This window comes from Daldinia caldariorum (assembly GCF_022478825.1).
Source record: "Daldinia caldariorum strain CBS 122874 unplaced genomic scaffold F4812scaffold_7, whole genome shotgun sequence".
Classification (NCBI taxonomy): Eukaryota; Fungi; Ascomycota; class Sordariomycetes; order Xylariales; family Hypoxylaceae; genus Daldinia; species Daldinia caldariorum.
Window position 1 is genome coordinate 180,155 of NW_025953043.1, and position 13,769 is coordinate 193,923.

At 48.2% G+C, this 13,769-nt stretch overlaps 5 protein-coding genes across 5 annotated transcripts; 4 read left to right on the plus strand and 1 right to left on the minus strand.

The window, feature by feature from the left end:
- Positions 1-341: 341 nt before the first annotated feature.
- F4812DRAFT_450873 (P-loop containing nucleoside triphosphate hydrolase protein) lies at positions 342-2,298 on the plus strand (the record flags this gene model as incomplete). The annotated part of the gene is made up of 3 exons (XM_047936142.1): positions 342-1,502; positions 1,951-2,008; positions 2,048-2,298. The coding sequence occupies 3 exons, from the start codon at positions 342-344 to the stop codon at positions 2,296-2,298; spliced, it is 1,470 nt and encodes a 489-aa protein (XP_047790511.1).
- A 1,103-nt stretch (positions 2,299-3,401) lies between these two features.
- Positions 3,402-5,761, plus strand: F4812DRAFT_425906 (FAD-binding domain-containing protein). The gene is made up of 4 exons (XM_047933963.1): positions 3,402-4,069; positions 4,126-4,525; positions 4,587-4,677; positions 4,740-5,761. Exons 1-4 carry the CDS (start codon positions 3,738-3,740, stop codon positions 5,543-5,545), a joined length of 1,629 nt encoding a protein of 542 aa, XP_047790512.1. The 5' UTR covers positions 3,402-3,737; the 3' UTR covers positions 5,546-5,761.
- A 517-nt stretch (positions 5,762-6,278) lies between these two features.
- On the plus strand, positions 6,279-8,732 carry F4812DRAFT_358071 (putative MFS transporter). The gene is made up of 8 exons (XM_047931808.1): positions 6,279-6,370; positions 6,442-6,739; positions 6,806-6,820; positions 6,894-7,309; positions 7,385-7,735; positions 7,797-7,912; positions 7,965-8,222; positions 8,312-8,732. Exons 2-8 carry the CDS (start codon positions 6,518-6,520, stop codon positions 8,680-8,682), a joined length of 1,749 nt encoding a protein of 582 aa, XP_047790513.1. The 5' UTR covers positions 6,279-6,370; positions 6,442-6,517; the 3' UTR covers positions 8,683-8,732.
- A 537-nt stretch (positions 8,733-9,269) lies between these two features.
- F4812DRAFT_458632 (PK beta-barrel-protein domain-containing protein-like protein) lies at positions 9,270-11,198 on the plus strand (the record flags this gene model as incomplete). Its single annotated transcript, XM_047937385.1, has 1 exon — positions 9,270-11,198. One exon carries the CDS (start codon positions 9,270-9,272, stop codon positions 11,196-11,198), a length of 1,929 nt encoding a protein of 642 aa, XP_047790514.1.
- Positions 11,199-11,289: 91 nt separating this feature from the next.
- Positions 11,290-13,538, minus strand: F4812DRAFT_358131 (putative cytochrome P450 oxidoreductase GliC-like protein). The gene is made up of 3 exons (XM_047931809.1): positions 13,006-13,538; positions 12,765-12,952; positions 11,290-12,666 (listed from the first exon to the last, which is right to left on the minus strand). The coding sequence occupies exons 1-3, from the start codon at positions 13,144-13,146 to the stop codon at positions 11,382-11,384; spliced, it is 1,614 nt and encodes a 537-aa protein (XP_047790515.1). The 5' UTR covers positions 13,147-13,538; the 3' UTR covers positions 11,290-11,381.
- Positions 13,539-13,769: the final 231 nt, after the last annotated feature.

The window sequence follows — 13,769 nt, forward strand, 5'->3', positions numbered from 1 at the left end:
GCCCGCTGTTTACCATCGTTTTGTATTGAGACTACATCGTTTCGAATTGTTTCACCCCAGGTCCAACAAGCGTACAATCCAGGACTCCAGTTGCTGACGTAGGAATGAACAGATATTCTGGTCCGGAAGACATCTCTTTCGCGCGGGTTTCAGCAGTACTCAAGAAAGATGTATGAAGAAGCTGAAGATACACGTGAAAGGCGTAAGAAATATAAGCAACCGGGCTCGTTTTCAAGGTACATGTTCTAACGCAACTTTCAGCATCGAACACACCTCACTTCATGGTACCTTTCGGCCAGAATCCTGGCTTCGTTAATCGTGAAGAAACGCTCCAACTATTGATGGACCGAATTGACCCAAGAGTAAGACAAGCTGATTGCCAGCGTAATGTGCTTGAGGGTTTTGGGGGCGTCGGCAAAAGTCAGTTAGCTCTCGAGGCTGCTTATCGCCTCCGTGGAAAAGATCCGGAGTTATCTATTTTCTGGGTGTCTGCGATCAGTCGAACAATGTTCGACAGTGACTATCGAGACATTGCAAGACAGCTTGGGCTCGGAGAACACAATGATCCAGCAAATACAAATTTACTTACCAAAGCTGCTCTGGAAAAGAAGATTGTTGGAAAATGGCTCTTGATCCTTGATAATGCGGACGATGTCCAGCTACTTTTCGGCAACGATGATACTGAGGGCCTTGTTGAATATCTCCCATATAACCCCAACGGTTCTATCCTTGTTACTACGCGAACCCACGAAGTGGCCAGCAGGCTAGATGTTTCACCGTCAAATATCAATATTATTGAAAATATGAACAAGAAAGAGGCTCTTCAGCTTTTGCAGAATGGGCTACAACAACGACAGCTGCATGACGTAGAAAGCGTACATGGCCTGCTCGACCTACTAGCATATGTTCCCCTAGCTGTCAAACAAGCAGCTGCTTATATGGCGAGAACGGAAATGACGGCAACTAGATATCTACGCCATTGTCGTGCAAGTAACAATACCCTTGTCGACCTGCTCAGCAGCAACTTTGAGGACCGCTGTAGATATAAAACTCGGAACCCGATTGCAACAACTTGGCTTATCTCGTTTGAGCACATCTCACGGTATAACCCATTAGCAGCTGATTATCTGAAGCAGCTGTGCTTCTTTGGGAACACGAACATTCCCCGCACATTGCTGCCTGAAGAATATGAACTAGAGTCCGACGAGGCTCTGGATGTGCTGAAGGAGTACGCCTTCATCACTGAGCGGGAAGAGTCAGGCTCCTTTGACATGCACCGGCTTGCGCACCTTGCTATGCGCAATTGGATAGAAGAAAATGAAAACTGCTTTGAATGGATTACCAAAGGAATAGAGCTTCTTGACGTCCATTTTCCAGCCCTAGAATATAATAACATCGTCGCCTGTATAAAGTATCTGCCCCATACGCAATTAGCCTTGCAATTCGGACAACATGCCTGGAATAGTGAGGCTGTGTACCGTCTTCTCAGGAAGATCTCCTGGGTTCAGGCTTTCCTTGGATGCCGCAAGACGGCCAAAAAGACAATACGCCGAAAAAAACTAAAAATTACGGAGAATAACCTTCGCAAGAGTTGTCTCCGCACGGCACATGCAAAGGCATTCAGGGGCAGATAGCATCAACAGAGAGGTGTTGCAACTATACGAAGCTCTCCTAGGCCATGAACACCCTTATAGTATTGGTGTTATGAGCCAACTTGCTTTAAGTTTAAGTTCAAGAGTTCAAATGGAAGTTTTAAAAGAGGGGAGAGATGTCTCAACAGGCATTAAAGATGCAGAGGGAAGTATTGGGAGAAACGCATCTATGATAGGTCTTACAACTAGTTTGTTCGATCAAGGGGACAGCAAAACGTCTGAGGGAGTGCTTCAACATTCATTAAATACCCTTGATGAAACTGAAAACCGGAATTCCGTTGTGCTGCATGGTCAAAAGGACGAAACTGCCGAATCAAGACTGTGGGAGGTATTCGAACTTGCGAAAAAGGCGTTGGGTGTGAAGCATTCTGTTACGATTAACACCCTACATGAAGTTGCACCTGTACCTTTGGCCCAGGAGAAATATGAAGAAGCCGAGCTGTTGTTCCGAGAAGCTTTCGAGCTCAGAAGCATGGCAGTGGGCGAAGAGAATCTCCAATCCATTGACGCTCTGCACTATCTTGCCGGCGCATTATACAGGCAGCGGAAATATGGCGAAGCTAAGATACTATACGTACGAGTGATAGAGCTTAAAAGGAAGATGTGGGGTGAAGCGCATTCTAACACGCTTGAAACTATAGGATAGTTTTCCGAGGCACCGTGGGAGAAATGGACTAGTTTATACGCGTGGATGGTGGTGCATTGAATTGGGTACAAAAGAGTATATGGCTATCGGCTTCTGAGACGATCTCTTTGCTGGCAGGGTTAGCGATTGAGTAAAGGTCGAGATATGATGTACGCGTGCTAGGAGTCGCAATGCTATCTACCTAATTTGCAGTGTTGAATCATCATACATGCCTGTATTGGGCTCTAACTTCCTTCGCAGTCGCAAGAGTTGTACGATATACTGTACGTATGCCATTTACAGGCGTTGAAAATAAAAGAACAATATAAATCCTACGATGGTCGGTTAGAACATCCGATCGGAACACCACTGCCGACAAGCAGGTCAGACAGGAGCAACTTCACGTGGCAGTCCACAGAAGTAGGATCACACTTAACGAAGATGGTAAGAATGCCACAAGTGAAGTCATACGACTCTAAACTGTCCTTATTTCCCAAAGATGATGGCACTAAATATAAATCTCGTTAATACAGCTTCAAGAGCGTTGGGAATATACTATATAGAGGCAAGGATGCTGAAGTTGAAAGTGGCGCAGACTATCATGCCCTAGCTAACCTCGTTCTGGTTATACGTGCTACGGCTAAGCAAGAATGGAAGCGCAGCTGTGACGTTATGGCATTTAGGTAGTTCCACGTGGTTGACGCATGGTAAGTAAGCCTTATTGTGTAGCTATATGCCTAGATCTTCTGGTTAGCAGGGGCTGGGGGAAAGGAGGTTAATGACGAATAATAATACTACAGTAGTAATAACTACCTAGGTATGTACCTAGTAATAGTCATAGTAGCTATCACGATCCTTCCACTAGATCTTTGAACCACGCGTAGCATTTGTTTGTCCCGGAGAAGCGATGGCACAACCTCGTCGGACCCGGGCCGGATGCGACGCTTCTCTTATACCCGGGAGGCTCTCGGGATGCCGTCAAGTCCCAAACTGCCCTATCAGGAAGCTACTTTAGCACGCGCCGCTGGGCGACAGCAATCTAGAATGTTGGGAGTCCCGTCGTATGGTTCTACGAAGGATCGTGTCCCGCTTATTTGGTATTTAGTTGATTCCTATTGGACGAGGCGAGCCCAGAGAGGTTGGTGTTAAGTTTAACATGCATTTAAGCCTTGCGAAGACGCTCAGGAGAGTTTGTTCAGCTAGCCGGCTAGCGACGCTCCCTTGCCTTGTTTCCGGCGGGGGCTTTTTGATTATGATCATGGTGACATCGAAGCCATGTGGCATGCACGTAAAGTGGGCGGCGCGGTTGTTCCCATGTCTTAATAGAAGATTCAAAATGCTTCAAATTGCCTCTTATATTTTTTATTTTTTTTATTTCGTCTTGTCTTCCTCGCTGTTTCTGTATACTCCGCTTCGCAGCCTTCACCTTCACTCTTTTGGTGATTGATTTGGTACTCAACATGAAGGCCCCCTCATTGCTTCTCGTCGCAGCGGCGACATGCTCGTTCGGCGCCGCTATACAGGCCCGGGAGGAATCCTTCTCTGAGCAGCTGTTAGATACTCTTGAATCATTTCCTTCGTCGGATCCCATCGTGTCTGAGTTGAGCGCGGCGATCCGAAATTCAAGCGCGCTCTTAGATCAAGCCCCTAGTCAAAACAGTGCTATCAGCGCTCGAGCATCTACCTTCCAGGCGCAAGTTGCGTGCCAATTGCTTCGCTACATCCTCCCCGACTCTTATACAGATGCTACAACAAACCAAACTAACTACGTTACGTTACGAGATAAAAATTGGTTAGTTGATCGTGGTATAGAAAGACTAGGCGATTGTTATGCTAATGCAGTGTTAGGTCGAGTAACTGTGACCTCCCCGCGGCCTGTTTCATTACCCCGGAACATCCTATTCAGGTGGCTGTCGCGCTGCAAGTGATTAGTAGGGTGCAATCCAACTTCGCGGTCCGATCTGGCGGCCACAATCCAAACCCAGGTTTTGCGGGCATTGGCCAGGACGGTGTCACGATCGATACGCAGCGCTTTTCACACCTGAGCTTGAGCGCGGATAAGTCGTATGCGACTGTTGGTGCTGGCCTTCGCTTCGGACCCGTTCAGGAATATCTCGATTCTCAAGGTGTCGCGGTTGTGTCTGGCCGCAATAAGTATGTGGGCGTGTCCGGACTGCTCTTAGGCGGTGGTCATCCGATCATCAACTCCCTCACAGGACTTGCCGCAGATAACATCAAAAGCATGGAAGTATGTGTAGATTGTACTATGCTATTAAATCTATTCTTTATATACTAACGTGCATTTTCAGGTCGTGCTTTCGGATTTCAGAGTTGTTACCGCAAGCAGAACTGAGAACTCGGACCTATTTCGTGCCTTGAAAGGGGGTGGGAATAACTTCGGTAAGATCACTTCTTTCATTTGATGCAGAATCACGAGATAAAGACTAATTTATCTTCTTAAGGTATTGTTACGAAGTTCGAGCTGTACACCAAGATGCCGCGGAATCTCTGGTACCGCAATGCCATCTACGCCGCTTCCGACGCGAAAGCAGTCTTTCAGGCGCTGGCGGAGGTGCAGAATAATATGGAAGAGGACCCCAAAGCTGGTATCCAGATGACCTGTTCCCCTGATGGTTTCACTGTCGCTTTTGTCTACGGCGAGCCTACAAACGACCCTGCTGTATTCGCGCCGTTCAGCAAATTGGTACCGACGTCTGAGAGGACTCCTCCTATAAATGGCACGACTTTGGAATTCATTCAACTCCAAAGTCCACCGCAGCCCGAAGCCAGTCGCGATACCGTGGGTGTTACCACGATTCCTGACGCAGACCTGTATCTGGACCTCTACAACCAATACCTTACTATAAACGCAGCTAACAACGGCACTTCCGCCGCGTTTCTCCTCGTTATCCAGACCTTGGGCGCAGCAGCAGTTCGGGTAGCCGAATGCAACGGCGGAAACGCTCTAGGGACATCCGAGCGAGCTCTCACGCTTTGGAACCCCATCTCGACGTGGACAGACCCGGCCGATGGCAATAAAGTTCACAATGTTCTAACGCAGATCGGAAACTACATCAAGGACCAGTCACAGGCTAAGAACCTGTACGACCCTCTCATCTTCGCTAATATCGCGGCGCACGACCAGAAAGTGCTCGCGAGCTACGGTTCGCAGAACCTGAACTTCCTGCTGGGTGTGAGCCAGAAGTACGACCGCAGCAGCACCTTTCAGAGACTACAAAATGGGGGTTTCCTGGTTTCTAGATCATAAAGGAAATGTCTACTGGTAATACTATGTACATATCAAGTTTTACATATACGTATTAATTTTAATCTCCCGGGGGCACAGGGTTCCTGTAACTCCTTGCCGTACGTAATTTTGGCCCTTTGCACGTCTGTACATGCGCCACGCCGTTACAACATTCAAATAATAGCCGTTGCTAAGTTAGCTGCTAGATAAGGACCTGAATGAGATTGCTTAATGCATACCTTGCATGAACCGTTGCTGGTGTGGGTTTTCTTGGCAATATTTTCAACCTCGCCGAACTCTACCGACCTCACCGATCTAGCCGATTTTCTGACCTCGCCGACCTCGCCGAGGCCGATGGTATGGAGAAACGATACCGAACACAGCCCTCCCCCCCTCCAAAAAAATGGAAAGATTACGTGCGTAACACTTAGAAAAAATCCCCTTAGGGTGTGCCGTGCCGTGCCGCGCCTAGTTCAAGGAATACCACTTGACTGCCGCCGCTTGTTTTAGTGAACAACTTCCAAACAGAACTAGCCACCCTACCTTAGGTACCTAAGGTAGGTACTTAATAGTTCTAAACGGCAGGATATAGGCTCCCCTAATTATCGTCAGACCGACGAAATAAGAGAGCCGCACTAGACCCTAGCTTCTTGCATACTGTACCTAAGGCTCTCTTTCGGCTATAGATGGGACCATCCAAGTAACTATGATTGATCGATAGGATCCAATTATAGGACCTTAACAAGCATGTATGGTAGCATTCCAACATGCCCAACGCCCTTACTCTTCCCAAGCATAGTTAAGCACCGTTACGCTGTAGATCGCTAGGTTTCTCTATTCGCTATCGTAGATCTCCCACGTGTAACGAATTATGATTCGATATGTATAGTTCCAGCGCCTAATAATATTTTCTCTAGGCATCTGCTTTGTGATTCGACTTACCTCTTCGTGCATTTTTCTTTCCCCATTTTCCATTGTAGTGAGTTATCCACGATGGCGGTGTCTCAAGGCAGAGCTAGTGTCAACGCTGATGCGACCAGTGCCAAGACATCTATTCCTCCTGCGTCGTTAGAAGAACCTCTGAACGAAAAGGCGGATCCGAAAGAGGCTGTCGTAGTTGTGAGTGACGATGCTGTTGATATTCCCAAGGCAGTCTACCCGGAGGGGTGGAAACTGTGGTTTGTCTATGTCGCGACGCTCTTGACTATGTTTCTTGTGAGTACCTGATTATCCTTGGTCAGATAGTGCTTGGGCCAATCACTAATTTCTTCTGTTTTACAGGTACCGCTAGACATGGTATGTTTGTTAATTAATACACCCCCGTTTGATATTCCCGTTTGCAAAGATATACTCTTACCTTTCTATCTAGACCATAGTCGCAACGGCCATCCCTAAAATCACGGAGGAATTCCAGAGTCTTGACCAGGTTGGATGGTATGGCTCGGCCTTCTTCCTAACATTAGCAGCCTTCCAGGCGCCATGGGGAACGATATACAAATATTTCCCTCTCAAAATCGCCTACGCCGTCTCCGTTTTCATATTCGAATTCGGAAGTCTGATATGCGGCGTTTCGAGGAACAGCCAGATGCTCATCGCTGGCCGTGTGATCACCGGTTGCGGAGGTGCAGGCATTACTATTGGCACCTATGTTATTATTGCTCGCCTTGTTCCGCCCTCAAAGGCCCCTGCTTTCATCGGCGGTATAGGTGCTGCTTTTAGCATTGCGAGTGTAGCTGGACCTCTGGTCGGAGGAGCTTTCACTGGAGAAGTTACGTGGAGGTGGTGGTACGTTTTGGTCCATGTTTACTGGTGGTTATGACGAAAATCAAGATACTAACAGTTAACCACCATAACTTATAGTTTTTACATTAACTTACCTATCGGTGGCGCTGCGTCCTTCATCTTCTTCGCTTTATTCCCCAAGCCAAGCACACCGCCCCAACCAGTAGCACTAAAGGAAAAGCTTCTAGGATTAGATCCTTTGGGGACCATTCTTGCGGTTACTTCTATTATCTGCTACTTCCTTGCGCTTGAATGGGGTGGTGTGTCAAAGGCATGGAACAGCGCAGACGTGATTGGAACGCTCATCGGCTGGATTCTCCTTGCTATCGCTTTTGGTGTGGTGCAATGGTTCCTGAAAGAGCGAGCATCAATTGTCCCCCGAATCCTTGCCCAACGGCACGTATGTGGTGGTGCAGCTTTTATGTTCTTGTAAGCGGCTTCGAGATGAACGTCTTATTTTAAGTCTGGACTAATTGGGGAAACTACTTAGACTGAGTTGTGCGAACTTCATGATGATTTACAACCTTCCGCTTTACTTCCAATCTGTCAAGGGGTCTAGTCCGACCCTTAGTGGTATACAAGTTCTGCCACTTATTGTCTCTGCTTGTAAGTTCTTCGAGGCCCCTCCTAACACTACCTAACTAACATGAGATTATAGCCGTAACCGTCATCATCAGCGGTATTCTCTTTACGAAGTTCCCCTTTTACCAGCTTTACCTCCTCGTTGGTGCCAGCTTGACTGCAGTTGGTGCTGGATTGCTGTACACCCTTGAAGTGGACTCTTACGCGGGTGCATATCTAGGGTATCAGTTTGTAGTCGGTATTGGCAACGGCGCATGTCAGCAGATCCCTCTTACTGTGGTCCAGGCTTTTTCCAAGCCAGAGGACTTAGCTACATCGATGTCCACCCTTCTCTGTGAGTCAAATTCTCATCTCGGTCTTAGTCATATCTACGAGACACCTCTTATATGAAGCAGATGTGCTAACTATCTTGCTCTATAATAGTCTTCCAGCTCCTTTCTGGTGCTATGTCTGTGGCCGCGGCTCAATCGCTCTTCATAAACCGCTTACTCGCCGCCGCTGCCGTCCGCGTTCCAGATGCCGATCGCGCGACTATTATTGCCACAGGAGCTACTGATCTTCAGCGCGTGTTCCCAGAAGGCCAATTATTGGGTATACGCGAAAGTTATCTGGATGGATTGCATGCGGCATGGGTCATGGCCATTGCGTTTGCGGGCCTTGCTTTGCTGACTGGACTGACGTTGGGGTTCAAGAGAATTGGGAAGCCTCAGGGAGAAGCGCCATCGAAGGTCGCGGAAGAGGGTGACATAAGGGCTGAGGGAAATGAGATTCGGGTAAATGAAGAGAAAGTGTAAGGGGTCTAAGGAAATGCGAATATGAGTCAATAAACTTGCGAGACTTGAAGTTAGAAATGAGTTAATTTCGGAGCGCTTAAAAAAAAAAAAAAGGGAGTTTCAGTTGCTCTCACGAACCCATCTTAAATCCAGCTTAGCCGTAATATCATGCCCTGGTGCTATGTATTCAGGACGGCCGTTAAACTTATGGCCGACGGTGGATCTTTTGATCTGGTAAGACTGGTAAGACTCTTTGAAAATACACCGAAATTTTCTATATTCGTTCATCCGTGAACCGAGTTACCTAGTTCGGCACCGATTCTAGCTAAAGAATGGAGACGATCATTCGACACTATCCAATGCCTGGGCCTAGTATTTATTTATAAACCCTCCGGACGATATCTCTAGTTTAAAAGTTTCGTATCTGCCAATAGAATCAATTGCCGATCGAACAAGGTAGCGTTACTCCCTGGAAGCTACCTCTTATCTTGTATTTATATTCTTCGTGGGGCTCCTAGGTATTCTACGTTTCCCAAATCTCGTTTTTATTTGAAATAAGCTTCTTGGGAATCGGGATAACACGAATGATACGTCCACAACTATCCAACATGCCGACAAGAACAGAAGCACACTTTGATTCCCATATCCCGGACTCTAATTCCACTTCCCCCTCTTCACATCTCACAGTCGTAGCAGTTTCGCGCTCGCGACCGGCTACTCATGATATCCATTCGCAGCCAACGCTCACGGCTATAGTTCGATCACCATCAACCACGCCACTAGTACTTACTCCGGAGAATGGCATCGAGGGGCACAAGTCCGCCGTCCATAATGCGCAGGTATATGCATTTTTTGCCCATCATTATGATTACTGGACGTCACGTCTAAAAATAGAGCGATCCGAATGGGATTGGGCTTTTTGGGGGGAGAATCTGACCTTGAGGGCGCCTGAGGGCATTGATGAGTGGAGCACCCACTTAGGAGATCGGTGGGTATTCTCATCCCCTGACGATGACACGAACGGTGATAACCAAGGAGCTGAGAAAGAAGGAGTCATCCTAGAGGTCGTAGGCGGGCGAAGTCCGTGTTCACGGCTTGCATGGCGATGTGGACAGCCTGCCAGCTGGTTAGCCGAGGCCGCTAAGTCCGGGTTCTGCGGTGTCTACCTCCAAGTCGTGCGTGGAGGCTCCATCGCGCCCGGTGCCACGGCGAAGATCATTCCGACCGATCAGGAAAACACGGTTCCGGCAGCGAGTATTGGCCAGTGTGTATTCTCGCCCATCACCGACCCTGCTACTCGTACGTTGTGCCAACGTATCCTGCGTGTTCCCAACTTGCAAAAGATGAACAGGCTTGTTATTGCTCGCAAGCTTGAGATGATCGAGGATAACGAAGCAGCAGGGAAGAATCGATGGGCTGGGTGGCGGTCGTTAAAGGTCGACAAGGTGGTTGATGAATCTGCGATTATCAAGTCTTTCTACCTGACTGCCACCGATGGAAAGCCCCTGGCATCTTATCTTCCAGGGCAATTTCTCACTATAAAATTGCCCTCTGGTGATATCCGCCGCTGGTCTATTTCATCGTGGTCGCCTTCTTCCTCTACCTCAATTCCACCATTCTATCGCATCACTGTGAAGAAAGGGCCCAATGCCTCTCTTTACCTCCACTCGCACGTGTTACCTGGGGACACGATATTAGCACGCTCACCATCTGGTTCGTTTGTCCCAGACCTAAGCCGGGACTTCCCCCCTCGACAGATATATATCAGCGCTGGAATAGGCATGACCCCGATCCTTAGCATGCTCCAAGCTCATTTTTCTCATCCAGCCTTGAAGAAAGCTCCCGCGATTCTTATACACGTCGCCAGAAATGGTGAACAAAATACCCCCGACTTCAAATCTGAGCTTTCAGACTTTAGCTTATTCCGTATGGCCACATTTTACACGGCGCCCATTGCGGGCGTGGACGTCCAGGGTAGAGACTTTGACCATGTAGGTCGACCGACTTTCGACTTCTTTTCCTCACTTTTGAGTCAATCATATTTTATTGATTCGATGGGCATCACGCCCATTGAATTGTCAGGAAGTCTCTGCAACGCGTACATCTGCGGCCCGCCGAGCTTTGTAGATACGATGCGGGACTATCTCCAACGCTGCAAAGTGCCGCCGCCGCTAATACGCTACGAAACATTCTCTTCAGACTCCTTAAAAATTGATGATTTGTCAGTTTCGGCGGCTGACGGGACAGAACTCCCGGAGGAGTCACTTGTTAAGTTTCGCGAAAAACAAACAAAATGGAAGAAAGCCGAAGCTCTATCACTTCTTGACCTTCTCGAGCGAGATGGTGGAGGAGAACATCCAGAGTCTGCATGTCGAGCGGGCGACTGCGGGACTTGCGAGGCCAAGATCTTGAAGGGAGAAGCTAGGGCGTCGAAAAATGCAGGTAAGGAGGCCAAAGAAGCGAGTGGGAAGGCCGGGACTATGATTAGGACATGTTGCTCCTTTCCAGCCAGTAAGCTTCTGGAGTTAGAATTTTGAAATATCACTACATCCTACATCAAATACCATACCTATTATAAGGACTCCAGGGCATGAGATGGAAAACCAAGCGCGTTTGAAATGACTGATACCACATTCAATTATATAGGTACCATATGAATAGCTCATAAGTTACAACTAACACAATGCGCACCTTTTTAACCTACTTGAAATTCTCGTAGGTTATTCTGTCGTAGGCTCGCATCTCAGCAAAAGATCCGGATGATGAATCCACATCTCATCATCCCACGGCCAATCCATATTCTCCTCATCAGCAACCTTCTTCTCTTCGCCTTGTTGCTTCGTCTTACCATCTAACGAGATACTCCAATTCTCTAAAATTTCAACTACCACGCTCCTCAGTACCAACTCTGCGACATTTTTCCCTAGACAGGTGCGTGGCCCGAATCCGAACCGCCAGTACCGATATCTCAAGTCTCGGCCGCTCTTCTGACGCTCGAGCCACCGTTCCGGCCGAAATCTCTCCCGATCTTCACCCCAGAACGGGTCCCGGATGTTTAGTGCGTACGAGTCGACGACGAAGTTAGTACCGGCGGGTACTTCGTAACCGTCGAGGATACGCGGCGTCGGACAGGCCTGGGGTGTGGAGAATGCGGCAAGCGGACGCAAGCGTGCAGACTCGAGGATACACGCTCCGAGGAGAGTTGGCGTCGTCGTCCACGATGAGAGGAGGTAAGCGTTCCGCGTCGCTGCATCCATCGAATGTGCGCGTATCTCACTGCGCAATGCTTTCTGCACACCGGGATGCGTTGCAAGGAACACGAGGGTCCACGACATGCCGCCCATAGTCACGTCGATGTTGGCGAACATCATCTCGTCGAGAGTCTGCAGGAGCTCCTCACGCGACATGCTACCTTTCTCAACAGCTTCGTACATCTTAATGATAGACGCTTCTCCAGCTTCCTTGAAATTGAGAGCATGCGCATATGCTCGGTCGTTCCAGTCGGCCCAGCGCTGTTTAAAGTAGTGAAGGGCGCGCACAGCTGGTAGAGGAAGGAATTGTGCTATGCGGAATCTAGTGATGCCTCCGCTAATCACGCTTTTGAATAAATCCTCCCTATCCGGGATCAGATCCCGAAGTTCCCGTTCCAATCCCGCGTCCAGCGGCCCATATACGACTCTCGCGACGAAAAGGAACGGAAGCAGTTTTAGGTCGCGCACAGGGTGCAACTTTCCATGCTCCCGGAGCAAACCGCTCTTTGCGCTCAGAGTGTTCATGTATTTCTTGGTGAAGTCTTGCACATCGGCGACATACTTGCTCGCCGAGCGGTGCAGAAAAGGCGCTTCGACACCGGCCTTAACGGCGCTCCAGGACGAGCCGCTGATGAGACCAAGACAGGAGCCGAGAAGGCGCTCCATGAGGTACCCGCTATCATTAGCGTGCGCTTTGATATGGGTGTGAGAGTCGCGAAACACGAGCTCTACGTGAGATGGCTTGGTCAAGACACTTGTAGATAAGTTAGCAATATACTTAATGAAGTTGATGCCTTCGGAGGCGATGATGGTGGTGACATATGAACTGAAGGAGAAATTCTGGATACTTACACCTCACCCTTTATCCCAGACCATAGGCGATAAAGACTCCCATACTCGCTCTCCCACTTGGCGCTATTCACGCGCCCGTTCAGGAATTTCTCGACATTTCCTTGACCATTGGGGAAAACGTATGGAAGTGATGGCAGATGAGAGCCATTCTCAACATGTCTAATTTTGTAGTGGTTCGAAAGTATTGTCTGAAAGTGAGTTGTTAGTCAAGTTTCCGGATGACTGGGATTAGACAGCTTACGTTAATTACGCCAGAAAGTAAGGACTTAAAACATGTCTGTATTGTTTGACTCCGTAATACCAAGATAGAGACAGCAATAGTAGCGAGGATAGTAATAGGTAAAGGAATATGGATAGGAAGGTAGTCCTGTAGAGGATACATCCTACCGATCTATGCAGAGAACTCTGCAAAATACTGTTGAGTACGAAGAATCGTAAGCACCAGGCGGAGATCAGTGAAGAGGTTCCTTGGGTTATGATAAACGAAACTATGGTTTAAAGTAATAACTGTATGCTATTCCTAGCTGAGCATCTCTACGGCTATGTTTTGGCGGATCTAGTCTTAGTGCCGGAAGCCATATCCAGGGGCTGATTCCTCCGAACCTTGGCCTTTGACGCTGGCAATGATCTCGCGTGTGGATATAATTTTCGCAATGGTCACTTGTAATAGATAGGACTATTAATTAATCTTCTAATCTTCGTGTCTCGCAATCGTAAGATACCATGCTTGGTGATAAGATATCATATCTCTAAAATGGTATCGACGTATAGGTAAGTTATTCTGTGCTACACATATCGCCGATATACGTTCCCCGCACCGTGTGAAGGAACCGTTACGGCATACGGAGTCCGGGGCCAAGCGTAAATCGGCCGCCGATCCGGGAACCGAGCTAGGTCTCGGGAGCTAAGTGAAAGACGCACCGCGCCGAAGGTTACGCACAGACTTAAGACATGATGCGCAGTTATCCTTGTCTGCACGTAGCAGCAACTAGTGTCGATATATGT